The sequence below is a fragment of the Acinonyx jubatus genome, chromosome X (assembly GCF_027475565.1).
Source record: "Acinonyx jubatus isolate Ajub_Pintada_27869175 chromosome X, VMU_Ajub_asm_v1.0, whole genome shotgun sequence".
Classification (NCBI taxonomy): domain Eukaryota; kingdom Metazoa; phylum Chordata; class Mammalia; order Carnivora; family Felidae; genus Acinonyx; species Acinonyx jubatus.
The window spans coordinates 99,885,279-99,912,744 of record NC_069389.1 but is presented as its reverse complement, the minus strand read 5'-3'; the positions used below and the strand labels follow the sequence as shown (position 1 = coordinate 99,912,744).

The window sequence follows — 27,466 nt, the reverse complement described above, 5'->3', positions numbered from 1 at the left end:
CATACTCAGAAAATTACTTGTTCTGTTTAATATCTCCTTGGTTCTCTCTTTGCATTTCTGAAATCAAAGAGGACTGGCCCCATCAGAAGACAAAGCTCTTGTCCAGATCAGACATCTCCTTCAGTTGAAACATGGTTTTATCCCCAAAATAATCATTTTTTACCACTTCCACCATTCTAGCCCCTTGGTCTTTACCAGGTACAATTTTCTCATCCCTAAGAGATCTTAAGGAATGCTAAGTCCTTCATTCCTGTCCCTTCTGCCCCCGAGGCTGCTGCCTCCTCTTGCTTACCAAAGGAACTTTTTCCATATCCCAGTATGGTAGCTGCAGATGCTCCCACAGGAACTGCTCTTATCAGAGCCTCTCCTTCTGATGCTGCTTTGCTAGTGGGAGTGGAAGGGGATAAGGGATAGGTGGTACATTCATTGTGGAAATGGGGAGTTTGAAACCACTGCTCCTGTGAGGATCTAGTAGCAGGTATGAAGTGATGAAATGGGTGAGAATATGGAGTACAGGAGACTATTGCTATGATCTTCCACACTGAATTTTGCCTCTCCCACTCTGAAGATCCCACAGAAAATCTGAAGAGCTTCTTCCCACCTCCCCTGTACGCTCCTGTTCAGAGAAATACCCATATCCCTCCTCCACCACCACCACCTTCAAAAGTGCCTGTAAGGCTGCAGTACTAGGCCCACCCCTACCATCAGTAATGGTAGTAGCTGCTGCAAGGCCTCTCTTTCCTCTTTCTCCATCACCATTTGAACTCTTCCTGTATTGCACCAACACTAAATTTAGACCCAGGAGGAAAAATATCTGTACATGCTCATCTTTCCAAATGTATAGGGGACTTAAGGATCTATAAAATATCATAGTATCTCCTCTCTTCCACCTCCAAATAGTTATGAGTTTGTTTCCCCACAGCTCTCTTTTATTCCTGTGTTCCTATCCTAGATAACCAAGGCCCTCACTGTTAGTCATATCTCTAAGAGAGATTTCCAGTATGACAGGATTTTTGTTGTTCATCCCCTCATCTCACAATACCCATTCCAAAAGGCATCCAGATCTTTGTTCCCCCCTTGTACCAGGGGAGGTTTATTCCACCAGCCTGTATTTGGTTTTCTATAATCCTTATTATTTGGACCAAATCATGCTAAAGGAGAGAGGAATGACTTATAGAATAGAGAGAAAGGAAGGAGAATACTGTTAATGATACCTTAGCACTCCTTACTCCCTGCAAGGAAGAAGGGAGGGCCCCAGAGGGGAATGGCTGCATGGTTCATGTAGGGAAATGGACCCTAGGCATTAGGGCTCCCAGCATTGGCAGACACCTCCAAACCCCACTCGCCCTAGAGAAGCAGACATGCCCACCTTCAAGGGACCATCTGGACTTGGACAGTAAGAGTAGCAGGGATAATCACAATGCATTGAAGGCCCCACAAAAACCCCTTCCCCCTCCCGTTCTTGGGTAATTCACAGGAAGAGGCAGGGCCCCTCTCATAATGAATGAGACTGAACTTTCCTTCACCTCAGTGAGCTAGAGGAAAGGATGCAGATTTAAGCTGCCACCTCTGGCCAACCTTCCCCAAGATACACGTTACACAGAAGATACAGCAGGCAAGTACACACTCTTTATTACTAATTAATATCAGAAAAACCTTGGCAGAGGTTGACCTTGGTGAGCTGGGCAGATCTCACAGGGGAAACTACAACATCTTTTGTTCAGACTGAGGCTGATCTAACCTCCCACCCCCTGGGCTCCATCATGGCTCCCTCCTCACTTGTGCCAGCTGCCTCAGAAGAGCAGACAGCCTTGCAGAGAATACACCAAGTGGAAGATAAGGGGACCAGGGTCATTGTCAAGAGTGCTTGATCCAGTCCAGTATTATTTTTAATCTAATCCAAGAGAAGCATTATGTCTGTCCTTGGAATCCACTGTGTTCTTCATCCATTCTTGGCTGGAAAGGGGCTTGGGATGGAGGCAGCCAAGACTGAGGATTCAAGTGTATAACACTCCCCCAAGTACTATCTTTAAGTCACTCAGTGACTTAAGATACTTAAGTTACTGGTCTTTCAGGGCAACAAGGAAAATAGTTTTCCCTCTCAAGGAAAGAAATCAGACTTTCAGAAAAATCCTGCCTGCACTTTGTGATGCTACTTTCCTGATCTTTGCCACTGCTCATTTGTTTCACCTAGGAGCAAGGAGATGAGGAGTTTGGTAAATCCTCTCATGAAAGTTCTGATGTTGCTCCTGGAATTGCAAAATATCTATGTTACTTCAAATGGGTTTACCCGAAGCCCATGCTATATACTAGGCAAATAACTCACTTCTGATCTCAAATTATGCTCTCTCCTATCATCTAATGAAAAAGTTATGATGTGTGCCCTAAATATTAACATATGGTTCTAGCTCCTAACCTAAACTAGGCAATCAATAACAATTTGTATAATGAATTAAATGTTATCTATCAAATTTGCTATCACTTACAGAATTTAACACCACAACACCCCCCAACTCTTCCAAATTAATTCCTTGTCCCAACAGAGAAATTAAATTCTAACAAAATCATTTTGCCCTCCTTTCCGCCTTAAGGAGCGCCGAAGCATCTCCTCTTCCCCGACTTCCTCTCACTCCTCTCCGCTCCAGCCAACGGGGGTCTCGATGAGGTGCAGGTCAGCAGGAATCAAGTGTGATTTCTTTAAACTCTTAGAAGATCTTCTAATGGGACAGGTTCAGCTTCTTCAGCAACAAACAATTTCTGTGGGGCTCGGAGACACAAAAACAGGCCCTCACCTATAAAATAAAAACCAGGAGCAAACATGAACACTGTAGCCGTGTACAAAGGAACAATAGCATTTCCAAGGAAAAGCAGTGCTCCTGAAACTCAGTATAGTTATAACTCGAAAAAGACATGGCTGTTCCCAGCCAAAGACACAGCACTTTCAGAAAAAAGGATGTGAATAAGAAAACAGAAGAGAGTGGAGGGGAGGGCGGGGCAAGGCTCCAAGACTTCAGCTTCTCCAGGGTGTCCACCAATCGGCATCAGCCATTCAGAATCCACCACCTGTGAATGTCAGTGCAATTAAGAGAAGTTCCTTTTTAAAGAATATGATACTCAAAAGCAGTCTTTGTTCAAGTAAATTTTAAAAAGTATATAAATACATTTGCATTTATGTGTGTATGTAGTACCCACAATGATAAAAGGTTGTTACTTTGGGTACTAGAATAATGGTTTGTTTTAATTCTCTCTACACTAATTTTGGTTTGCAAATTTTCTGTGAGGTAAATAAGTTACTTTTTGGTCAGAAGAGGGTCTTATGAAATTGGTTTTTCTTTGGGCTTATGAAATTGGTCTTTTCTTTCGTTTTCATTCTTACTTACCTTTCGCAAATCAGTGAGTTGGTCCTGGGTCCGGGTCTCCACTCTCAACTTCCACACAGCCTTCCTTGCACTTACAGCAGGCCATGCGCCATGAAAAATTCATGGCTTTACACCATGGGCACTCCCAACTCTCTGGGCCGCAGCCTGAGGCAGACTTCTCCTGGTGCAGGAAACCCAGAGCTTTTTTCCCTTTTGGTTGCTTGGCCTTCTGCCCCTGAGGCTGCTGTTTCATTGGGCTTTCCCTCACACCATAGCTCCAGCTGTCCCCCTGGGGGGTCGCCTGGGGGCTCTGTAGACCTTCTTCCAGGCTGTGGCTCCTCCTAAACCCCGGGGGGTACCTCTTTGGACTTTCTTGCTGGCTATGGCGTCTTCTGTCCCCCGTCCCCTGGGGTTTTCTTGGCCCTTCTTCTTGGCTGTAGTTCCCGCTGGCCCCCAAGGAGAGCATCTCCTGAGGCCTCTCTGGATCTTCTTCGTGGCTACTGCTTCTGCTGGCAACAAGGGGGGCCATCCCTTGGGGTCTTTTTGGACCTTCTTCCTGGCTGTGGTCCCTACTGGCCCCCAGGGGCACCATCACTTGAGGCCTCTTTGGATCTTCTTCCTGGTTGTGTCTCCCACTGGCCCCCATCTCCTGGGGCCTCTCTGGATCTTCTTCCCGGCTATTCATCCTGCTGGCACCAAAGGTAACCATCTCCTGGGATCGCCCCGAACCTTCTTCCTGGCTGAGGCCCCAGATACCCCCAAAGGGGACCATCCCCTGGGCCTTTGCTGGCCCTTCTTCCTGGCTGAGACTCCAACTATCCCCAAAGGGAACCATCTCCTGAGGATTCTCTGGACCTTCTTCCTGGCTCTGGCCCTGGTTATCTTTAAGGAGTACCACCCCCCCGAGGCCTCTCCAAACCCTCTTTCCGGCTCTGGCTCCAGCTATCCCCAAAGGAGACCATCCCCTGAGGCCTCTCTAGAACATCCTCCTGGCTGAGGCTCCAACTATCCCTAAGAAGTACCACCCCCTGGGGCATCTCTCGATCTTCTTCTTGGCTGTGGCTCCAGCTATCCCCAACAGGAACCATTCCTTGGGCCCACCCTGGACCTTCTTCCCGACTCTGGCTCCAGCTACCCCAAAGGGTGACCATTCCTTGGGGGTTCTCTGGACCTTCTCACTGACTCTGGGTCCAGCTCTCCCCAAGGGGGACCACCCCCCGGAGCACCTCTTGATCTTCTTGCTGGCTATGGCTCCAGCTCTCCCCGACGGGAACCATCTCCCAGGCCCTCTTTGCACGGTCTTCCTGGCTCTGGCTCCAGCCATCCCCAAGGGTGGCCATTCCTTTGGCCCACTCTGGACCTTCTTCCTGGCTCTGGCTCTGGCTGTCCCCAGCAGGAACCACCCCCTGGGCCCTCTCTGGACCTTCCTCCTGGTTGTGGCTCCTGCTCTCCCCGATAGGAACGGTCCCCTGGGCTCTCTCTGGATCTTCTTGCTGGCTGTGGCTCCAGCTATCCCCAAGGGGGACCACTTCTTGGGTGTTCTCTGGATCTTCTTCCTGGCTCTGGCTCTGGCTCCAGCTATCTCTGACAGGAACCATCCCCTGAGGCCTCTGCGGACCTTCTTGGCTAAGGCTTCTGATGTCCCTCAGGGGGACTGCACTCTGGAGGATCGCAGGACCTTCCGCCTGGCTGCAGCTCCTCTGGTCCCACCGTGGGACCATCCCCTCTTGGTAGCCCACTGCAGCACGTGGACCAGGTGGCCCGATCCCCAGAGGAGGCATCTGATGTGGAACTACTGCAGCTTCTGCATCCATGACTACTACTGGCGGCAGAGGTGGCGAGACGGGGAATCCCACGGGGAACGGGGCACGGAACGGAAGCAAGTACCGCACGGGCACTGGCAGAGCGGGCTGTACGGCCTGAGCCCAGGGACTCGGGGGTCCCGGCACGTAAAGGACAGCCACCGGGGCCGGCACCCGGGCCTCAAAATACAGCCTGCTGCGCAGCTCCCTGGCCACCACATCTGCATTCCGGGGCCATGCTATGGCCCCAAGTGGCTCGGCCGGAGGCCCAGGACCTCTCTCGCGGGCCAGCGGCACGACCCGGGAGGCCCTCCCCACCTGGAGCAGCCGCCCACGAAGCACGTCACACTCGACCAGAGTCTGCCGCAGGGCGGCCTGTGTGGAGCGCAGCTGTGCGACCGCCGACTCGCGCTCCCCGCGCAGCCGCTGCAGCTCGGAGGCCAGGGCCCAGGTAGTCGTCTCGCGCTCGTCTACTTGGTTCTGCAGCCGCGAGACCTGGCGCTCCTGCTGCTCCCGCTGCCTGGCTCCCACGCGCACGCTCAAAGCGAGCGCGCTCCACGCACAGGCCCTCTTCATGGCGCGCGGCACTTGCGGGTCGGCCAGGACCGTCCGAAGGCGCTCCTCTACCTCGTCCCAGGGCCGCGAGCGCAAGGCCGCGTAGAAATCCGGCCCACCGCCGTTCACGAGGACTTCGTCGTTGATGAACCTGATCACCTCGGTGTGGCGGAACCCGCTGGCGTGGTCCCCAAAGTCGACCGCCATGGCTGCTGCGGCCTAGTTAACCGTCCACCTCACAGCCGCTGCCGCCCCTGCCGCCGTCAGTAAAGGTCCACCCTTCACCTCCCCGCTCAGTCCTACTTCAGTCCTTTTCAAGTCCTGGCCTCGTCCTTGACTTCTTTTCTCCCTCACTCCCTTGTTTTCCTTAAAAAAGAAAGAAAGAAAAACGTTCTGTCACCACACCGATGCCCACTGCGTGAAGGGCAAAGATGGCATGATGCGTCACAGAGTTCTGAGCCACACGAGCCACCGCAAGGTCTTCTGGGAGGCACGGTCCGGGGCCGAGCGCCCCCTGGAAGGCCAACAGAGCGCTCGGCAGCGCTGGGTACTACAGTGAGCCCAGACTGGGAGGGGGCAAATCAGATTCTTTGGAGATAGTAATAGTTGCCACTCATGCACATAACGGGCTGGGATGGGACTTTCAAACACACACACACACACTCCTGGTCTAAAAGGAAGGGTGGTACAAGAATGTCAGAGAACTTTTAGGGGAGGGAGAGAAAGAGTTGAGGTGAAGACTGGGGTTGCAGGACCCCCTGTTCAGGAAGATAAATAGGGTGCATGCCTGGCATCTATCAAAACCCAGAAAAGGGGCAGGACAGAGAAAGAAGGGCCACGGTTGCTCTACTGCTGTGGGGAAAGGAATGAAGCTGAACTTTGGGGCAGCAGTGGGAACCAGGTGAAGGAGAGCAAAATATGTCACTTTGGCACATTACTTTGAGTTAAAGTTACTTAAGATACAGTTGATATAAGAAGGACATTCTAACCCTCCTTTGTGCCCCTGAAAGGAGGAAATAAATCACCCATATGAAGGGTACCCTGTCTATTCCCAAAGAGTAGAAGGCACCCTCATCACTAGAAACAGGGAATGAATTTAGGGTTGAGAAGGCAATATAAAACACCTTATTACTTCTTCACTAATTTATGACCCCAAACCCAAACCTCTTTGTCTTGTCAATTCTTCACAATTTTTTTTCTTGCAGTTCTAAAAGTTGCCTGCTTTGGTCACTTTTTTGAGTCTCATATTTATATGGATTTCCTGTATATAAGAAATTAAATTTGTTTTCCTCCTGTAAATCCTACTTATGTTAATTTAATTATTAGGCCAGCCAAAGAACCTAGAAGGTAAGAAGGGAAAATTTTTCCACTTCTACAGTTTTGGCATCCAACCTGGGGCCCTCCACGACCCACACATTGCTGAATCTGGGGCTGCGGCACCTGAGAGATCCTGGGAATCTGACAAGAGCCTGCAGAAACTAAGAATTCTTACCACATCAGTCTCCTGGATCTCTGCTCACAGGGTCTGGTGGAAGTGAGAGTGGTGAAAGTCCTTTTTTTTTTTTTCTAAATTTAGTTTAGCAGGAGAATATATTTGTGTAAACTAGTTCCTTGGGTATAGTGACTGGTAAAGATTTATTACGAATACTCCTGTTTTCTATTGCTCTCTTTCCTCCCAAGGACAGTCATTGTTTTCTTTTGTCCCTATCATTTGTCATAAGGAGGGAAACCATTGGGTTGAATGCTTCCCAGACTGGTGAGTTCACAGTTCTGAACAGATTGGCATCTGTTTAGACAAACTTGGCGGTGGGTCCCTTATGTAAAAACCAGATGAGGTTTGCTTTCATCTTGTTCTGTCCTGAGAGTGTGGCCTTGTGACCAGTGAGAATATTCTCTCTGGTCTCTGCCAATCAGAAGATACAAGTACTGGCTTGCATCTGGTGGCCAACCAAATAGGCTTGGAAATAAAACACATGAAGTCATAGGCAACCTTCTCTTTGTCCAACTGTGCTAGGTCTCAGAGGAGTTTGTCATAAGGTGCCTCAGTTGTCTAAACCACTGTTGTCTTGTTAGTGCTGGAAAAGTATCATTCCAGTAGTACCTTTACAGATTAGTGACTCTGTGACTGGAGGCATCTCACATTTTCATGGGAAACTGGAGACACCATTTTCACTACATCATTCTTACCACTGGTGACAACAAAGGTTTTTGCTTTTGTATGCTAACTTTGGGAGTGAACCCTCTGGATCTTGTGAGGGCTTGTACCCTCTTTTGGGATGCCTCTTATGTCCATGGTTAAGCTATAAAAAGTCTTATTGGTTTGAGTCTCTATTGAGATTAATATAAGATCCTACTCATCATTGCCAGATAATAAATCCTTTCAATTAGAAAAACTTCTACATTTGAAAAAAAAATTAAAGAGTTCTCATCCTAAACAACTGTTATAGGTACCTATGGAAAGACCAAATTATGAAGTGGATATAGAGGAGAATAATTAGTACCTTTAGGGACTGCCTTAACAAGGTTAAAGAACAGAAATTAGACTTAGAACGAAAATTAAAGTCCACATCCAACATAAATTCCTCTTTTTAAAATCCAGCCCTGGGGCAGCTGGGTGGCTCAGTTGGTTAAGCTCTGACTCTTGATTTCGGCTCAGGTCATGATCTCACTGTTCATAGGATCAAGCCCCATGTCAGGCTCCCATGCTTGAAATCCTCTCTCTCTCTCGCTCTCTCTCTCTCTCTCTCTCTGCCTCTCCCCTGCTCATTCTTTCTCTCTCTCTCTCCCTCTCAAAATAAATAAACTTTAGAAATGAATAAGTAAATAATAAAATAAAACCCAGCCATGTCACTTAATTGTACACCTGAAACTAGCATTACACAGCATGTCAAAACTGGAATTTAAATAAAAACTTTAAAAAATTAGAATTAAAATTAAAATCCAGCCCTGTCTCCTCAGCAAATTCCCTTAGCTCATAAAACTCCCCCACCTTCCCCAGAAAATCCCTTAAACATCCAGCTGCCTATTTCAACTTCTCTTTCCTTACAAGATTTACCAAGAGCACTCTGGCCTGATCTCCAGGGCCAGGGTATACATGTTACTCATGTAAATGCTGAAATCCAGGAAGTGAATTTAGCAGAAGCACAAGGACAGGTGGTAGGATTCACTTTGCTCTATCCCTTACAACTCCTCCTGCTTTCCAGGGCTCTGTAGTCAAACTCATTTGTGTTTCCCTTGGATGCAGGGGGAAAAAATCATATTTAAATAGAGAAGAATAGATTGGATTTCTGGTGACAGATCTAATAGTTGGAAAGGTTTTCTTTTTCTGCAATAGATTGGGCCAAGAAAAAAAGGGAGAAAATAAGGTTAGAAGCAACAGTGAGAAAAATGTATACAGGTCTGGGCTGGTCATCTTGGGAAAACTGTCTCCTTCAACTGTCATTTGCTTCGATTCCTAGAAATCTTTTTTTTCAGGTCATCAGTTGGTGTGCAGATCTAGTTAGGTTTTGGTGCTTTCTGTAGATGTGACACATGGATCCAAGGGTCCTTTCTTTGAAGTTTGGCAGCACAAGAGTTGGTTAACAGTACCTGAGAGGGGTCTTTCCATCAGTGTTGAAGACAGTCTTTCTGGAGATGTCATTCCAATAGATGAAATTTCTGGGCTGCAAGGTGTGAGAAATTTCTGGGCTGCAAGGTTGATATTTAAAGTCTTTGTCTCTGGGGAGTGTGCTGTGGAAAGATTGTTCTGCTAAAATATGGTTATTTTCAACAGAAGCAATTAGGCCTTTGCAATATTAAAGGATATCCCCCTTTACCGACTGTGGATCAAAAGCAGCAGGAGCCAAGTACATTGGTCATCCTATGATTATCTCAAAGGGTGAGAGTTAATGAGTTCCAAAAGGGGTACACCTGAAATTTAGAACCACTAATGGGAGTGCTTTTGGCCAGGGTATTTGAAGGATCTCTACAAATTTTGCCTAATAATGCTGTTAGTGGATTCTATTAGCCCTGAGGATTGAGGGTAATAAGCACAACGGAAGTGTTGCAACACTGGCCAAAAAGCACAAACCTGTTGAAGCAAGTTCCCTGGTCATTATGAAGTTCAAGAGGGATTCTGCAGGTAGGGATGATCTTTTCTAATAGGAATTTAGGCACAAAAATAGGAGTCCAGTAAGAAAATACACAAACCGTTACCAATATATATTTATATCCATGAGATGGGGAAAGCTGAATAAAATCCATCTGCCAAACAATGAAAAAGAATGAAACTTAACAGAAACCCATGGGGGAGGGGAAGGAAAAAAGAAAAGAGGTTAGAGTGGAAGAGAACTAAAGCATAAGAGACTCTTAAAAACTGAGAACAAACTGAGGGTTGATGGGGGGTGGGAGGGAGGGGAGGGTGGGTGATGGGTATTGAGGAGGGCACCTTTTGGGATGAGCACTGGGTGTTGTATGGAAACCAATGTGACAATAAACTTCATATATTGAAAAATAAAAATAAAAAATTAAAATTAAAAAAAAATCCATCTGACAAAACTCGTATGGTCCACTGGGCAATTTAAAGTGTCGAGGAGCAGTGCAGACAGGTTTTCCTGAATTATATTTTAGACAGGTGGGCAAGCAAAGTAAGCACTCTGTGACCTTGCTAATATTCACCCACTAGTATTGGCTCATAAAGGTTTTTATCAGTAGACTAATGATTCACTGCATGTATAGTAATCAGTAATGGGAACTTTAGAGTCTCTGGAAGCACTGGATTATTCTTTTAGCCCAACACAGAGTTTTCTTTTTTATTGAACCAATGTTTAGTAGATTTCCAATATTGTTTTTCCTTTTCTGGGGCCAATTGTTGGACATCCCTAGTCAATTTTTCTAGATAATCATTTGGGGGAACATCCCTTTGGATCAAGACAGACGTTTAATTGTTCCTTTTTGAGCAGCATTCTTTGCAGAAATAATCTTCAAGGTGGTTTCCATTAGCCTCAAGAGAATCAAGTTTAAAATGTGCAGGGAACTTGATACTGGCCAAAGTGTCTGTAAGAGTATGGCATCTAATAATTCCTGGACATAAAAGCCATTTCTAATTTTGTCTCCACTGGAAATAAGGACACCTTGCTGTTTCCATAGCATTCTAAAGTCATGAGCTACTCCAACAAACCTACTGTTAGTATAGATATTTGCAGTTTTTCCCTTTGGCTAAAATACAGGTGTGATCAAGTGTATACAATTCATCTGTTTGGCCAATTCAGCCAAGGGCAAAAGTGTTGCCTCAATTACTTTAAAAGGAGTTGCAAAAGCATACCCAGCATATTTATCATTTTCACCTTTTAAATAAGAACCATCAGTAAACCGTGGAAAATTAATGTTATACAAAGGAGTTTCCTATAAGTGATCATAAGGAGTCAGGAGGTGATCTGAGAGAGTCACAGTCATGAGGAGTATTGTCCATAGGGGAAGGAAGAATGGTGGCAGGGTTCAGATTATTACAGTGAGGGAAAGAGAGTTTGGAATCCAATTTTCACATGAGCCAAGTTAGGCTGAAGCTAACTTGTAATTAGCCTAAAACCTTGTAATTAGCACTTAGTTTGGGGAAATTCAGGATGCCATGAGGCCTCTTTGGATCTAAATGCAGCCCTCGTTTTGAAATCAGGTGCCACAAATATCAAACCTGAGTCTGAGCAATCTGCAGTTTCTCCTCAGAGATTTTGTGTCCTTTTAAGACTAAAAGTTTTAACAAGTGGTTGCTGTCTTCCTGCAAAGAGGCCTGAGAAGGGGAGCAGAGAAACAAATCATCTGCATATTGTAATAAAGTAGAGATTCCAGGTAACTTTATATCACCTAAATCCACTTTTAAGATTTTGGAGAAGGGGTACCTGGGTGGCTCAGTTGGTTAAGCATCCAATTCTGGATTTCAGTTCAGGTCATGATCCTGCAGTTGTAGAAACAAGCCCCTCATCAGGTTGTTCACTAACAGTACAGAGTCTTCTTGGAATTCTCTCTCCTTCTGCCCCTCCCCAATTCACACACATGCACACACTCTCTCACTCTCTCTCTCTCAAAAAATTTAAAAGTTTTGGGAGAAGTAGGAAGGATTTTTGGTAAAACCCTGGGGCATTTCTGTCTAGGTACACTGCTTTCCTTCCCAAGTAAAGGCAAAGAAAGATTGACTAACCTTATCCACAGGGAAATCAATTAGTGTAAATTTTGATGGAGCAAATAAAAGATGGTGAAATGTCATCTGATTTTCCTGGTTGGCTATTTTGGTTGCTATCAAATTCTAGAATTCTCTCCCCCTTTCAGTAGAAAAACTCCAGCATCGTATTTCTCTAAGGAATCTCAGAAGCAAAGTTTTGAGTATCTCTTGGAGGGCCTAAACAAAAGGGAATAGGTTGAGAGATAGAAACCCGTTTAAGTTTATTAGAGATCCCCACTCTGAACCATTTCAGTACTTCGAGGTAAGGGCTATTTATTTGATAACAGTAGGGTCAAGCATAGAGAGTGTAGCTCCAATGTTGATAAAAATTCTCTAAGCAATTTAAGAGGAAACATTGGGAAAAGCCCCTGTAGTTACAGTTCTGTAGTTGGGGGTTAGGAAGGCACTGGAAAGGCTAGAGGACTGAAGGCACCTAGAATGCTTACATTCAGAACAGTCTTTCTTCCTGTGTCTTGGTTTTTTGCAACAATGGCAGAGGGGTTTGATTTTGTTTAGGGGCTTCCATTTGTTAGAACTGAAAATCAGGGATTTTACTGGTCTTCCTTTTAGTTGAATCCTCTAGAGTATAGGAGAGCCAATTTGCTAAATTAACTGAATCTGGAGTGGACAAAGTTTCCCATTCCATCCTAGCCCTTTTAACTATAAGGGAAAGATCCCAGTTTAGCCCTTTAATGAACATAGAGTTGAAGGCTACCCGAGTGGATTCAACATCCATAAGGAGGCCAGAATTTTCTTTAAAAACAATTCGGAGGTGACTATAATAGTCATACACAGATTCACTCAGTTTTTAAGTGCAAACATGAATCTTATTCCAATCAACAGGTTTTGGAAAAGCCCTAGGGAGCCAGGTAAAGTCATTTAGCAATTTCCCAGCCTGATCATATAAAAAGGCATGGGGTTGATCTCTCATTTAAAGTTCTAAAGATTTTTCAGGATCATCCCAATTAGCTGTTTTCATCCAGCGTTGGGCCTGGCCTTTACCAACAAGCATGTGAACTAGCTGGTACAAATCTGAGGAACCTGGTTGGTAGGTCTGGATGACTATATTAAATTCCTTGGCAAATCTAATTTTAAAAAATTCCTTGGCAAAACTATGAGGATCTTCAATAACTCCAGGAAAATCTTTGACTATGGCTTGTAGTTCAGCCTTAGCCCAGGGGACATGGGAAATTAAGGGCTTAGCATTAGGATCCTCATAAGGTCTAATTTATTTTTTTGAGAGAGAGAGTGTGATTAAGGGAGAGAGACAGAGAGAGAGAGAAGAGAGAGAGAATCTTAGGCAGGCTCCACACTCAGCACAGAGCCTGACATGGGGCTTGATCCCCTGACCCTGGCATCATGACCTGAGCTGAAACCTAGAGTTGTATGCTAAACCGACTGAGCCACCCAGGTGCCCCCAGAAGGTCTAATTTTGAAGGTGTAGTTTTAGGGGCACCTGGGTGGCTCAGTCAGTTAAGCAGCAGACTTCAGCTCAGGTCATGATTTCACAGTTGGTGGGTTCAAGCCCCATGTCAGACTCTGTGCTGACAGATCAGAACCTGGAGCCTACTTCAGATTCTGTCTCCCTCTCTCTTTCTCTCTACCCCTCCCCAGTTTGTGCTTGCTTGCTCTCTCTCAATAATAAGTAAATGAACTTTAAATTTTTTTTTTAATTTTTATTTATTTTTGAGAGAGAGAGAGAGAGAGAGAGCACGAGTGTGGGAGGGGCAGAGAGAGAGGGAAACACAGAATCCAAAGCAGGAACCAGTCTCCAAGCTGTCAGCGAAGAGCCCGATGTGGGGCTCGAACTCATGAACTGTGAGATCATGACCTGAGCCAAAGTTGGACTCTTAACCGACTAAGCCACCCAGGCGCCCCTAAATAAACAAACTAAAAAAAATCTTTAAAGGTGCATCTTCTAATCGGTTCAGAGAAGGGAACAAGGAGCATTTCAGAGAAAGAGGGAAGTTCATTGAAAGAATTAGAATAAGGAAGTGGAGGGTGAAAAGAGGTGGGGATAGAGAGGGTATAAAAGAGGATGGGGAGAAAGAGACCTCTGAAGTTTTTTGTCTTCTTTCAGTTGTTTACCTCAGTTAATTTAGAAATGGTCATTTGTATGGGCGCCTGGGCAGCTCAGTTGGTTGAGCCTCCAACTTCGGCTCAGGTCATAATCTCATGGTTTGTGAGTTCGAGCCCTGTGTCAGGTTCTGTGTTGATGGCTCAGAGCCTGGAGACTGTTTTGGATTCTGGGTCTCTGGCTCTCTCTATCCCTCCCCACCTTGTGTTCTCTCTCTCTCTCTCTCTCTCTCTCTCTCTCTCTCTCTCTCTCTCTTTCCCTCAAAAATAAATAAAACATTTAAAAAAAGAAATGGTAATTTGTAAACAGGGGATTTTAGAGTCCTGAATATATTTGGAAGCCTCAAAATACCAATTGATATAGGGTTCCCATTTGGTTTTTTTTATTTGAGAGCCCTGGTTCTAAGAAAAGCAAGTGTGGGGAGATCAAAAGTACCCCATGATAGCCATTGGAGTTCTAAATTATTTTTGGTTAAATTGGCCTAATTAGTTAAAAATGCACATGAAGAGGAACCATAGTTTTAAAGCATAAAACTGGGGTAAAAGAAAGAGGTCCCTCCTGAGAGAATTTAGCAGATTGGGATCCTATTACTCAAAAACAGAGGTTTGAGAAATAGAAGAGTACTCCCCAAGAAGGGCAATTCCTTCATAAAAACAACAAAGGGGCACCTGGATGGCTCAGTTGGTTAAGCATCCAACTCTTGATTTCAGCTCAGCTCATGATCTCACAGTTCATGAGTTTGAGCCCTGCATCAGGCTCTGTACTGGCAGTGTGGGGCCTGCTTGGGATTCTCTCTCTCCTTCTCTCTCTGCCTCTTGCTGTCTCTCTCTCTCTCAAATGAATAAATAAACATTTTTTTTTAAAAAACCAACAAAAACAAGAACAGCTCCTAAATAAAGTCAGAGAGCTCAACGAAAAGGAGGGAGCTCATATGAAGGAGGAGACTTACTGAACTGAAAGGAAGAAGACGACTCAGAAGCAAAGAGCACAAGGGGCTCAAGCGGGTTCTTGTAACAACCATGTAATGTTGACCTTAGAAAACAAAAGATCCAGTTATTTTACCAGACATTTAGTGTATTCAGTAATAGCAGAAGAATTGCAATTCAGGACAAGCAAACTATGACAAACCATTGGCAAGTCTGGAGAATAGAGGAGAGGAGCCTGCTTCTATAGAAGAAAAGAGGAAGCTGGGAGAGGTTGTTTTGCTGAATTCTCATTGGTTGGGCTGTTGCTGGTCAGGGAGAAATTCTTCCTCCTGCTGGGGTATGTAAAGTAAGCTTCTTTCTCTTGGAGCATGTAAAGTATGATGCTCTAGAAGTAATTCCAAGCTAACCTAACTTACTAACCCTAAATCTCCCCTATTCATCTCAAAATGCATGTAGATATTATAAAAGATCAGGACTTTAGAAACAAAACTGTCCTGTACTTAAGAAAAAGAGGAAACATTTTAAATAGTAATTATCCTACACTTCTGATAATAGAGATATCTACCATAAAACTCCCAGGAGAAAACACATTTTTTCCATCCTTTTGAAATGTAAACACCCCAGTAGATAAAACACTGCCCACAATCACCTGAGACTAAAGAAAAAAAGGGAGGAAAGAAATTTTTAATATACAAACTTCTTTAAAGGCTCCTTTGCCCAAACGCTAGTCCATAGCCTTCATAAGATTACTTATCAAAGACCGATACAATCCTTTTTTTAAAATTTTTTTGAGAGCAAGAACACGCACACAAGCATGCGTATGCATGTGCAAGGAAGGGCATAGGGGGAGGGAGAGAAAGAATCTTAAGTAGGCTCCACAGCTGGCTTGGAGCCCGGCATGGAGATCGATGTCATGATTGTGAGATCATGACCTGAGCCAAAAATCAAGAGACGGACACTTAACCAACTGAGCCGCCCAGGCACCCCATGGACAAATACAATTCTTAAGAGTCTTCTCCACAAATATTAGTAAAAATTTTTAGCCATCTGAGCAGGTAGACAATTTACTCCAATTGCAGAAACATAATTTGGATCCAATGGTTATTAAACTAGTGATTTTGTATTACTGTACTTGATTCATGGCTAAAATTTTAAAACAAAAGCTATAAAGTCTCTGTGTTTATGTATGTCTATAGATGTATGTCATGTATATGTGATATTTTCCCACCTCAAGATGCTATTGCCAAAATTAAATTTTTAAAGGTTCCATTTAATTGTGTTAAAGAGAAATAAGTGGTTATCAGAATAAATATTTCTAAGCTCTCACAAATATATTTGAACCTAACTGAAATGTTTGTCAAGTTCACATGATCTGGAATACTCTTTAGTAAATAAAAGCTACTTTAATGTTATTGGTTTAATTAAAAAAGAAACGTTTTCAGAGTTATCAGCATTAAATATAATGCAGATATACAACTTTTATTCTACCTGGATTTATTAGTCAAATAACCTCATGTTATCTCTGTTACAAAATTCGTCAGCAAGAAAAATAATTTAAGACAATGACTAGCTGCTTTAATGTCTCATGAAATTTTCATGAGTAATCTAAATATGATTATTTAAAACATGTGATTTAAATAGATGTAAAGGAGGTAAAAGTTTATAAGTAAAGTTTTCAATAATATTTTATAACATCTCTACTTAAGTAGTTTCTAAAATCTTTTTTGGTAACTTTAAACCTTAAAGTTTTAATAAGTTAGGTTAATGATGGCAATTCATTGACTATATAGACCATTTCCAAATAAGATAAAATTCTGAATTATTAGTTACTGAAATAGGTATATCCACTTTGGGATTCTTATTACAGAAAAACTAAAGATATTTGGATCTATCAGTAAATATGTCCTGTGCCACACTGAAAAATTATACTATAAAAAAAAGTATAAGCTTCTGGAAATCATGAAATATATTCATAAATTTGCCAATGTAAAGAATTTTGGTATAACAGTTCACAATTGCTTACTTCTTAGGTTTTACTAGAAATTAAAGTTTCTAAGGGTTAAAATTCTAATTAATTCAATAATTAATTAATGAGTTAATTTAATAAATAAAATTAAAGCTACCAGAAATAGTAAGGGAAACATCTCTATGCAAAAAAAGTAGGATGTATCTTTGACTTAAAATAGGTATGAGGTATGAATATATGTTTTGTTAAAGGAAAAATAGTAATTTTGTATAAAATATAAAATCTGGTTATGTCTGAATGACAAGAGAATAAAGAACAAACTAAATGGATATGGAAAGTTGAGAAGAGAGAGGGGGGAAAAATCTTACCTTGGGTTGTCAAGCTGGCTAAAATTGAATAATTTTCTTTAAGAGCTTTAAAAAATAATTTTAATAAAAATTGTACTTATGGGGCGCCTGGGTGGCTCAGTGGGTTGGGTGTCCAACTTCTGCTCAGGTCATGATCTCACGGTTCGTGGGTTTGATCCCCACATCGGGCTCTGTGCTGACAGCTCAGGGCCTGGAGCCTGCTTCGGAGCCTGGAGCCTGTCTCCCTCTCTCTCTGCTCCTCCCCCACTCATGCTCTGTCTCTCTCTCAAACATAAATAAACATTAAAAAAATTTAAAAAAATTGTGTAGTTATGTTTATGTAAAACTAAAACTTAATATTCTTTCATGTGCTAAAAGGACAAAGCTTTCTTGGACTATTGATCTGCTCCTGATAACAGATTGTGAAAGGCTTTTCTTTACCTTTTAAGTAATCTGACTAGAAAACAAAGATTAAATCTGTGCTTTATCAAAATAATTTACTGTTTCATGCAGTCTTATTAGGTCTTTGATTACTTAAAACTGAGTCTTCTCAACGTTTAATTAAAAGAGCTAAGTTTTGCTTACAACTATGTAACCTTTTGTATCTGCGTTTAAGTTGCGCCTGCGTTTAAATTGTCACTTTGGTTAAATGGATAATTAAGTATTGTTTTATAGTGATCTACAATCCTATTTAATCGAGTAGTTTTAAACCATTTGATATTTCTGACAAATCTACCCAAAATCAAATTCAAAATGAAGTCATTTGGGTCTTGAACTAACTTTGAGATTTCCAGAGGGTCCATGGAACATCTCAAAGTCTTGTTCTCTCTCCTAGAAAAAGAGATGTTTAACTAATTAGGCTTGTTTATGTTAAATTATATGGGGAACATTGTCATTCTAAAAAGTGATGTTTAACCTTCTTAAGGTTAAATTCATATGGGTATGAGTTATTAATATAAGTGTTAACAGAACTTATATAAAATTCCTAAAATTCTGATATGTAATGTTGTTTTAATTCCAGTTATTAATATTCCATATTAAAATGTGCGTCATAGAAATAGCCAAATCTCTTGTCAATTGCATTATAATGAACTCTCATCAGATCTTTAATCATGGCCATTTTTAAGTCTTTTGCCATTTATACACAGTTGTCGTTTAACTGATGCTTTTGTAAAAATGTTCCTGCAAAAGTACTTCATCTTCAAGGAGATTCATGGAAGGGGCTGTAACAAGTACATGTTTCTGATAACTTTCAGATCACACTACTAGACTGGGTAAGAATTTACATAACTCTAATGAAGAACATGACATCTTCGTTAAACTGCTAATAAAAGATCAAGGAAAAAGGAATTAATTACATGGGACTGAATGAACTGATAAAGATGACTACATGATTTAAATGACTTCTTGAAACATTATTGGTTCTTTAATGTTTTGTTTTTCTAAATTTAAGAAAATGTTTTCTCTTTTCTCTTAAACTATCGGCAGTTTGGTAAAGTATACCTTTGTGAACAAAGATAAAACAATTATTTTTTTCCCTACCTGGTCCCACCAGAATTCATAAACTCTTAGTGAGTATTCTTATTTTTGTGGTAGTATAGCTATTTGCATAGGTTCCATAAGAATCTGTTCTCCTTGTAACATAATGTAATTAAAAACAATGGTTATATTACCAAGGCTTTGACTGGAATATCATATTTGAAAAAGATGTACATAGACTCATACATGACCAGAAAGCTTTAAGGAGCTAAAGCTGACTTTAAGGAGCAAATAAATCTCCTTGGAAAAATAGCCTGGTACCTTGTTTACAGGGTTCTGGGCAACCTTATCAGGTGAGTAAGGAAGGTTTCTTCCTGCAGGTTCAGGAAACTTATGATATTTTGGGGAACCTCAAGAAGAGAGGAATTAACCCAAATGTGTAGGTATTGCAGGTCAAGTCTGATATTAAACCCTTGGCTTGGCTTCCTAGCTTCAAGAGGCTTTTAACAGTGAAACAGACTTAAAAGAGCCTATATGATCAGTCACTATTCTTGCTGTATTTATGAAAATAATCAGGCAAAGTTTAATGAGACTAGACTTACTTTGCAAACAAATTAGTCTTACTTTGATAGAAATAGAGGTAACTGTAGAGAGAAAAATTGTTTTCATTAAAATCTGTAACACACTCTTGTGGATATCAGATTCTAGTCTTATTCATTGTCTTTGAGGTTTTGTTGTCTACCTGTAAACTGGACTAGACTATCCTGAATTCTTCCAGTTTTTTTCCAATATCTGACCACGACTATCCAAACTAACATTTCCAGTTTTTTTCCCACATTTCTGACTTGAAATGATTGAGAACTAAAACTGCCCTTTTCCTGAAGCCATGCAAGCTAAAACGGGGCAACTTGATATAAACTTCAGAGAAATTACAACAGCTCATGTATGGACAATTTTCATGTCTTATTGCTGTGTGGGCCACTCAGAAAGATCACCCGAGACATTCAAACTACAAACTAGGAAAATCTGTAAAATTTCCACTGCCTGCCTTCACTCCATCTAAAGATGCTTTGAGCTAGACATCTAGAATTGTTTTTACTTTTCCTCAGGACTCAGATGGAATTTTTTTAGTCTGCTCTAACCATTAACCATTGTTTTCCTTTGTTTTCATAGAAATACTTCTTATTAAATACCTGGTACAGATATTTACACCATATAGGCCTAATTTTGGGAGCCTACCTACATCACTGCCTCCTGAAATGAAACAGTTGTTTAAGTGAACTGACCTGTTTTTAAGACTAAGAGATTAGTTCAGTTAAATAGAATGATCTGCCAACTAAGCTTCTGCATTGTGAAATTCCATGCAAGTTTCAAAGGCAGGACTGAGGTAGAGCAGAATATGCCACCCTAAAATATGCCACCCTAAAATATGCCACCCTGGCATACTTATTATTTTGAAATAAAGTTACTTAAGAAACAACTGGTACAGAAAGGACACTGTAATCCTCCTTTGTCCCCCTAAAAGGAGGAAATAAATCTCCCACATGAAAAGTACCCTTCCTGAAACAGAAGGGCAGAAGGTATCTTTATCTCCATGAATAGGGAACTTAGGGCTGAAAAGGCTATCTAAACAAACTTTGTCACTTCTTCACTAATTTACTACCCACAAAACAAACCTTCTCATCTTCTCAATTCTTCACAAATATATTGTTTCTTTATATAGAAGGTATAAAAGGTGGCTGCTTTGGACACTTCTTTGAGTCTCCTATTTTTATGGAGCTCTGGGACATATGACACTAAATTTTTCTCCTATTAACCTGTCTTACATCAATTTAATTAATAGGCCAGCCACAAACCTAGGAGGGAATAAGGGAAAAGCTGTCCACCCTTACACAGCCTGTTGTGTACCCTGTGCATGAGTAAAGGGAGAACCTAGTAGCTATGGGGGATTACAAAGCTCAAACCATTGGGGAAGACTGGTGAGGGGCTTTAGAAAGAGAACCACTGTGATAGCTGAGCGGATAAGGAGGAAAGGGAAGCCAGACCAAGATGTTCTGGAAAAATAAGGGGCTATCAAGGGCAGGAGGCTACAGTGAGGATGAGAGACATGATTCTGTAAAGAGGAGGGCAAGACTTTTCTGATTTCAGCATTTGAAACTGGAATACTCTGATGGATGATGAGACCGTGTTTGTGAATATGTATGGGAAAAGTGAACTGTGAATGTTGAATCTCATATGTTTCTGGGGGCTTCCAGAGGATACCACAAGCCATGTAGAGAGGTTTACCATCATGCAGTGGGGGGAAGGGAGCTGCCCTTTGCTCAGCTCCTTCTCTTACTTCTCAGTTGCCATACTGTCCTCAAGCTTAGCTTACTGTCTTGCATAGTTCCTGCCTCACTTGCTCTCACAGTAAACAAAGTTTCTCTTCTAAACATTAAAGCCAACTCCTTCACCTATGATTTAGATTCCAGCCTCTCCCATCTCTTCAGGGAGTTCAATTCAGTCATGTTCTCTCCACTCTCTTCTCTATTTCAGTCTCTTCCTGTCTACTGTCTCCTTCCCCATCGTGGTATAAACATGTTCAAGCTTTTTCTATGCCATATAATGTTCTTGTCTACATTCCTTGTACCTTAATTTCCACCTATAAAGCTACAAAAAGTATTCTAAGGGCTCCACCAGTGACCCTCTCCCCTCTCTTAATCCAAGTTTCTTCTAACTTGAAATTTCTGTGGCCTTGGACTATATTGACCACCATCTTTTTGAACTCCAATCCTCCTTTTTCTTCTGGGACACCAAACTCTCTTGACTTTTCTTCTGTCTTTATGGATGCTCCTTCTTAGTTTCTTTTTGCTACCTGGTGTGCTTCCATTCACTCCTAAATACTGACATCTCCCTGAGTCTTGTCCTCAGACCCTTTTTTTTTCCAGGCACTTTCCATCATTTCAGACGTTCTTTCAATCTTATCCTCCTATTCCATTATTCTCAACTACCATTATTAATTGCTAAAGACTCCCAAAACTTTCCAGTCCTTCTCTGTGTCCTAAACTTCAGATTCACCTAAATAACAACTTCCTAGAAACCTTTACCTGGATGTTTCATAGGTACCTTATTCTCCACAAGTCTTAAGTCATCAACACTACTTTGGATGAATGACTTGCCAAGTTTCTTAACATTTCTGAGGATCCGCTTCCTCAATGAGTTGTTGCAAAGATGAAATAAGAATACATATATTCTTGGGATGCCTGGGTGCCTCAGTCTGTTGGGTGTCTGACTCTTGATTTCAGATCTCATGGTCATGATGTGGAGCCCTGTGTTGGGCTCTGTATTGAGTATGGAAACTGCTTTGGATTCTCTCTTTCTCTGTCGTGCTCTCTCTCTGCTGTCTCTGTCTCTCTCCCTCTGCCCCTCTCACCCACTTGCTCTCTCATTCGCTCTAAAAATAATATATATTCTTATATATGTATGTATATGTATTCATAGATATATTCTTATATATATGTAAATGTATTCGTATATATGTAATTGTTATTTTCATCATATCATCCTTATTACTATTAAAGAAGCCTTCTTGCAGAAGGTGGGACTTTATCTGGAAAGAAGGATTTGAACAACAGGTAGAATTTCAATGAGGATAGTGAGGGGGAAAACAAAGATGAAGTTGACAAATGATGTTTCTCTGTTATTTACTAATCAACTGCTTGGCCAAGATTTATTCCAGGTCACCCTGTCCTGCCATATTCAGTTGAATTATATTGCTCAATTCATATGACAACTGCCTCTTGTGCTTTCATTCCATTATGTTTTTAGAAGCTGTCATCTGGTCCCCCACCTACCTGCATTCTACATTTCAGCTATTTCCATGGATGCTCTTTACTAGAGCTACACATCTAATACCACCAAGGAGGCACCATGTGTGTACTGGCATTTGTGATATTTCCAGGATCTATGTTGCCTTCTGGTTGCTGAAGGCATCATCTGCCTCTGATCAGAAACAAAACATATTCTATATATGAAAGTAAAAACAGTAACATAGAATTAAGCATAGAATTAAGACTACACATGGAATATACAGAAAAATAAAAATACATATTAAGGGGATATAGTTATGAGGGTAAACAATTTTGTATATAATTATTATTGCTTCTTAGGTCAGTAATAGAAAATAAAAAGAAAGTAGAAAATTCTGGCATGACCTTGAAATATTAAAAAGCCACATTGATCTAGTTCTTTATATAGATAACCAGATAGATAACAGCTTTCCCTAAAAATAATGTTTTATGTTTGGACCAATTCAACTTGCCAAGTGTTGAATAAATATTATAAGTAGCAGTACTGTTTTTGCTAGCTATATAAAAAATCATTCAGGTGTAAGAGGAGCAATTATCAATGTTACCAGCTCTAATTTTCAAATTGGCACTAGTAATTGTTGCATATTAAGTGAAGGTAGAAGTGATTCCATTTACACTAAAAGTAAAGTTGTTCACTGATGATCTTTTCAATAGCCATTTACATATTTATGTTATAAACAATACTAATGGTGCTAATAAAAAGTTTTCTCTTCTACACTTTTTATATAGTAATAAACAATACATAACTTTTTAGTACTTACTATGTGCTACATGCTGTGCATACTTAGTATGCTTTATCTTATGCAGTCATCACCACAATCATGTAAGTTAAATAACAGTATCATCTCCATTTTTTAAATAAGCAAATTAGGGCTTAAGAAAGCTAAATAACTTTTATAAGAGCCCACAGATAATGTGTGGGGAAGCCAGAACTAATACCTTGATTGTTTAAACACAAAACCCATGCTTCTAATATTACATGTACTGCCTGCAATGACATATTTCCCCAGAACTGAGACCCAAAATAATAAAATCAATGTATGATACATGTGCAAAAGTCATACTATAAAAGAAAATGTCTTTCACTCCAAAAGCAAGAGCAAATCTTGCCTATAACCTAGTAGGTAGCCTAAACATATTTTTTTAAATGAGTCAAATGAAGATCAATGAACACTTTGGAACATAGGAAAGCAAGAATCAGAAAGTACAAATTGGAATTTCCATTAAAACCTATCCAATGAAAAGGGTGTTCTAACGAATGGATGGTAACTTTCCAGTCCCCTGGTCAGATCTATGATTTAGTGGAGACAGAGGCACCAGACAAAATTCCATGAAAATCAGCTAATTAATTCCAGTTGTTCTCATTACATGTTCACCAATCATCTGATAATATAGACTTCCAGCATAACTTACAAATATGGAGGAAACCCCATGATCATCAAGCTAAGTGTTGCAGTCTACTTGATAGTTATGCTTATCATTGTAAACAATAAACCAGCAGATTTTAGACATTGATCCCTTTTGAATTAATCTAGTGTAAGCTAGTGTCTGAGAAATTGGTAACATTTATGTACCTGACCAAAGTGAGCAACTAATCTACAGAACTGAAAAGTATATACTAGAATAGGGTGTCCCCACAAAGATATATCCATCCTAGGTGATAACTCCATGTCTTGACTCATGCAGCCACAAGTTCACCTACCTGACCTAGACTAATCAAGATAAACACTATAATTTCAGGGAAAATGATATATGTGGAACCATTTTTTAATGTTTCTCATAGTCTGAAATCCCTACAAAACAATTGAAATTACAAATAGTCATGTCCAATATAGCAACATGGGAAGACCCAGAACTCATTTCCTTTCACAGGCACTGTGAACCAGTGGCTAATTGAACAGTATCTGCACAAGAAATAGTAGAGGGACCACATAGAGAAAATTAGGAAAAACAGAGACACAGTAATTATTAGAAGCCCACTCCCAAAGCAATAACCTCTACTAGGGAGGAATATCACTGAGGGGACTTCATGCAGACTCATCCAACTTGGGGCACTGCTAAAAAAAAAAAAAACAGCAATTTAAAGGGCAACTAGACTGTAATTGAAGATAATCCATTTGCTAACACTAGAGCATGTGCAAAGAGTTGGGGAACTACTAGAACTCCCCAAGGTTGAAGGTGCAGGAAAATACCATTGTTTATGTTCCCCCCTCCACCTTGATAGGACAGATAGGAGCTGGGACCACTTTGGCCTGCCAATTAAGGCCACCCCTGTGAGCCCCAAGCCTTTAGCCTGTGCCAATTCCAGCTGTTCCCACTAAGGTGGCCCTCCACCAGTGCCCATCCCAGCAGTCACAAGATGGCCCCAGTACACCATGCCTCAGGAGCCCTAAAGCGCATGCACAACCCAGGTGTCCCATCAGAATTACTCCAGCACAAAGTGCACCAAGACAACCCTGGTCCATGCCCACCCTAACTCTAGCTGTCCTGCCAGGTGGCCTGGGCAAAGCACACCCCAGGACACACCCATCCCACTCCCACTCCAGTTTCAGTAATTTCACCAGGTTGCCCTAGCATGGTGTGGCCCAAGACACCCTGTCCCACGCAGCTCATGCCTGAACCAGCTCCAGCCAACCAGCTAAAGCCACCAGAACATGCAGTCTAACACAAGGGATGTTCTTACATAATGCCATTCCTTCAAGACCAGGAGAGGTAGCTGTTCTGCCTAGTTCTAGAAACAAACACAGAAAGTCAAACAAAATGAGGAGAAAGAAGTTTATTTTCCAAAAAAAGAAAAAAAATAGAACCCCAGGAAAAAAACCCTAATGAAATGGAGATGAGTAATTTAACTGATAAAGAGTTCAAAACAATGACCACAAATATACCAAACTCAGAAGATTGAAGGAACACAGTGAGAACCTCAACAAAGAGAAAACATAAAAAAGTGCCAAACAGAAATCACAGAGTTGAAGAATAGAATAATCACTGAAACATACACCAGAGGGAATCAACAGCTTATTAGATGATACAAAAGAATGGATCAGGGATCTGGAAGGTGGAGTACTGGAAATCACACAGAACAGAAAGAAAAAAAAATTCTGTTTAATGAGAATAAGGGAACTCTAGGACAACATCAAGCATACTAACATTCATATTGTAGGAGTCCTAGAAAGAAAAGAGAAAGAGAAATGATAAGAGAACATATTTGAAGTAATAATGGCTGAAAACTTCCCTAACTTTGGAAAGAAAACAGACATCCAAGTCCAGAAAGTACAGAGACTCCCAAACAAGATGAACCCAAAGAAATCCATATGAAGACATATTATAACTAAAATGGCAAAAGCTGGGGCACCTGGGTGGCTCACTTGGTTAAGCATCCAACTTTGGCTCAGGTCATGATCTCACAGTTCACGAGTTTGAGCCCTGCATCGGGCTCTGTGCTAACAGCTTGGAGCCTGGAGCCAGCTTTGAATTTTGGATTCTGTGTCTCCCTCTCTGTCTGCCCTTACCCCCACTTGTGCTCTCTCTCTCCCTCTCTCAAAAATAAATAAACATTAAAAAAATAAAATAAAGTGGCTAAAGATAAAGATAAAGAGATTATCTTAAAGGCAGCAAGAGAAAAACAAATAGTCACAAACAAGGGAAACTCCATAAGACTATCAGCTGATTTTTCAGCAGAAACTTTACAAGTCAGAAAGGAGTGGCAGGATATATTCAAGTGTTGAAAGGGAAAATCTTACAACCAAGAATGCTCTATTTGGCAAGATTATCATTCACAATTGGAGGAAAGATAAAGAGTTTCTGAGACAAGCAAACGCTAAGAATTAATCACCACTACACTGGCATTATAAGAAATGTTAAAGGGTGTTCTTTAAGTGGGAAAGTAAGGCCATGAATACAAATAAAAAAATATATGAAAGAGAAAAGTCTCACAGATGAAAGCAAATATAGTAAAGGCAGTAAATCAGCTACTTTAAAAGTTAGTATGGAGGTAAAAAGACAAAAATAGTAAAATCAACTCTAACTACAATAAGTAGTTAAGGGACACACAAAATAAAAAGATGTAAAATAAGTGTCAAATGCATAAAGCATGGCAGGGTGGTGAGTAAAAAATGTAGTGCTTTTGCAATGAGTCTGAGCTTAAGCAACTATCAGCTTAAAATATACTGCTATTTAATAGGTCAATATATGTGAACCTCGTGATAACCTTAAACCAAAAATCTACAGTAGATACACAAAAAATAAAGAGAGAGGAACCCAAACATAACATTAAAGAAAACCATCAAGTCAAGGGGAAGGGACCAAGAAAGGAAGAAGGGAATAAACTACAAAAACAACCAGAAACAATAATCAAAATGGAAACAAGTACATGCCCACCAATAATTACTTTAAATGTAAATAGACTAAATACTCCAATTAAGAAACACAGGATGGCTGAATGGATAAAATAAAAAAGGCTTATTTAATATGATGCCTATAAGAGACTCACTTCAGTTCTAAAGGCACACACATATTGAAAGGAAAGGGATGAAAAGATATTCCACGCAAGTGGGAACAAAAAGAAAGTTCATGTAGCAATAACCATATCAGACAAAATAGACTTTAAAATAAAGACTGAAAGAAAAGACAAAGGACATTATATCATGATAAAGAAATCAATCCAAAAAAAGATATAACATTCATGAATATTTATGCACACAACATAGGAACACCTAAATATATAAAGCAAATATTAATAGACATAAAGAGATAAATTGACAGTGATACAATAATAGTAGAAAATTTTAACATCTCACTAACATCAATGCAGAGATGATCCAGACAGAAAATCAATAAGGAGATATTGGCTTTAAATGACACATTAGACCAGGATGACTTAATAGATATTTATAGAACATTTCATTTTAAAACTAC

The 27,466-nt window shown here is 41.1% G+C and overlaps 1 protein-coding gene and 1 pseudogene across 1 annotated transcript; one reads left to right on the top strand and one right to left on the bottom strand.

The window, feature by feature from the left end:
• Positions 1-1,676: 1,676 nt before the first annotated feature.
• LOC106972828 (testis-expressed protein 13D) lies at positions 1,677-6,314 on the bottom strand. Its single transcript, XM_053201946.1, is given in 4 exon segments — positions 1,677-2,792; positions 3,381-3,961; positions 4,016-4,260; positions 4,262-6,314. Coding segments are annotated over 3 exon segments (2,478 nt in total). The 5' UTR covers positions 5,924-6,314; the 3' UTR covers positions 1,677-2,792; positions 3,381-3,390.
• The window catches only part of LOC106972826 (ribosomal protein L18-like), a 58,837-nt pseudogene continuing 37,526 nt past the window's right edge, over positions 6,156-27,466 (top strand).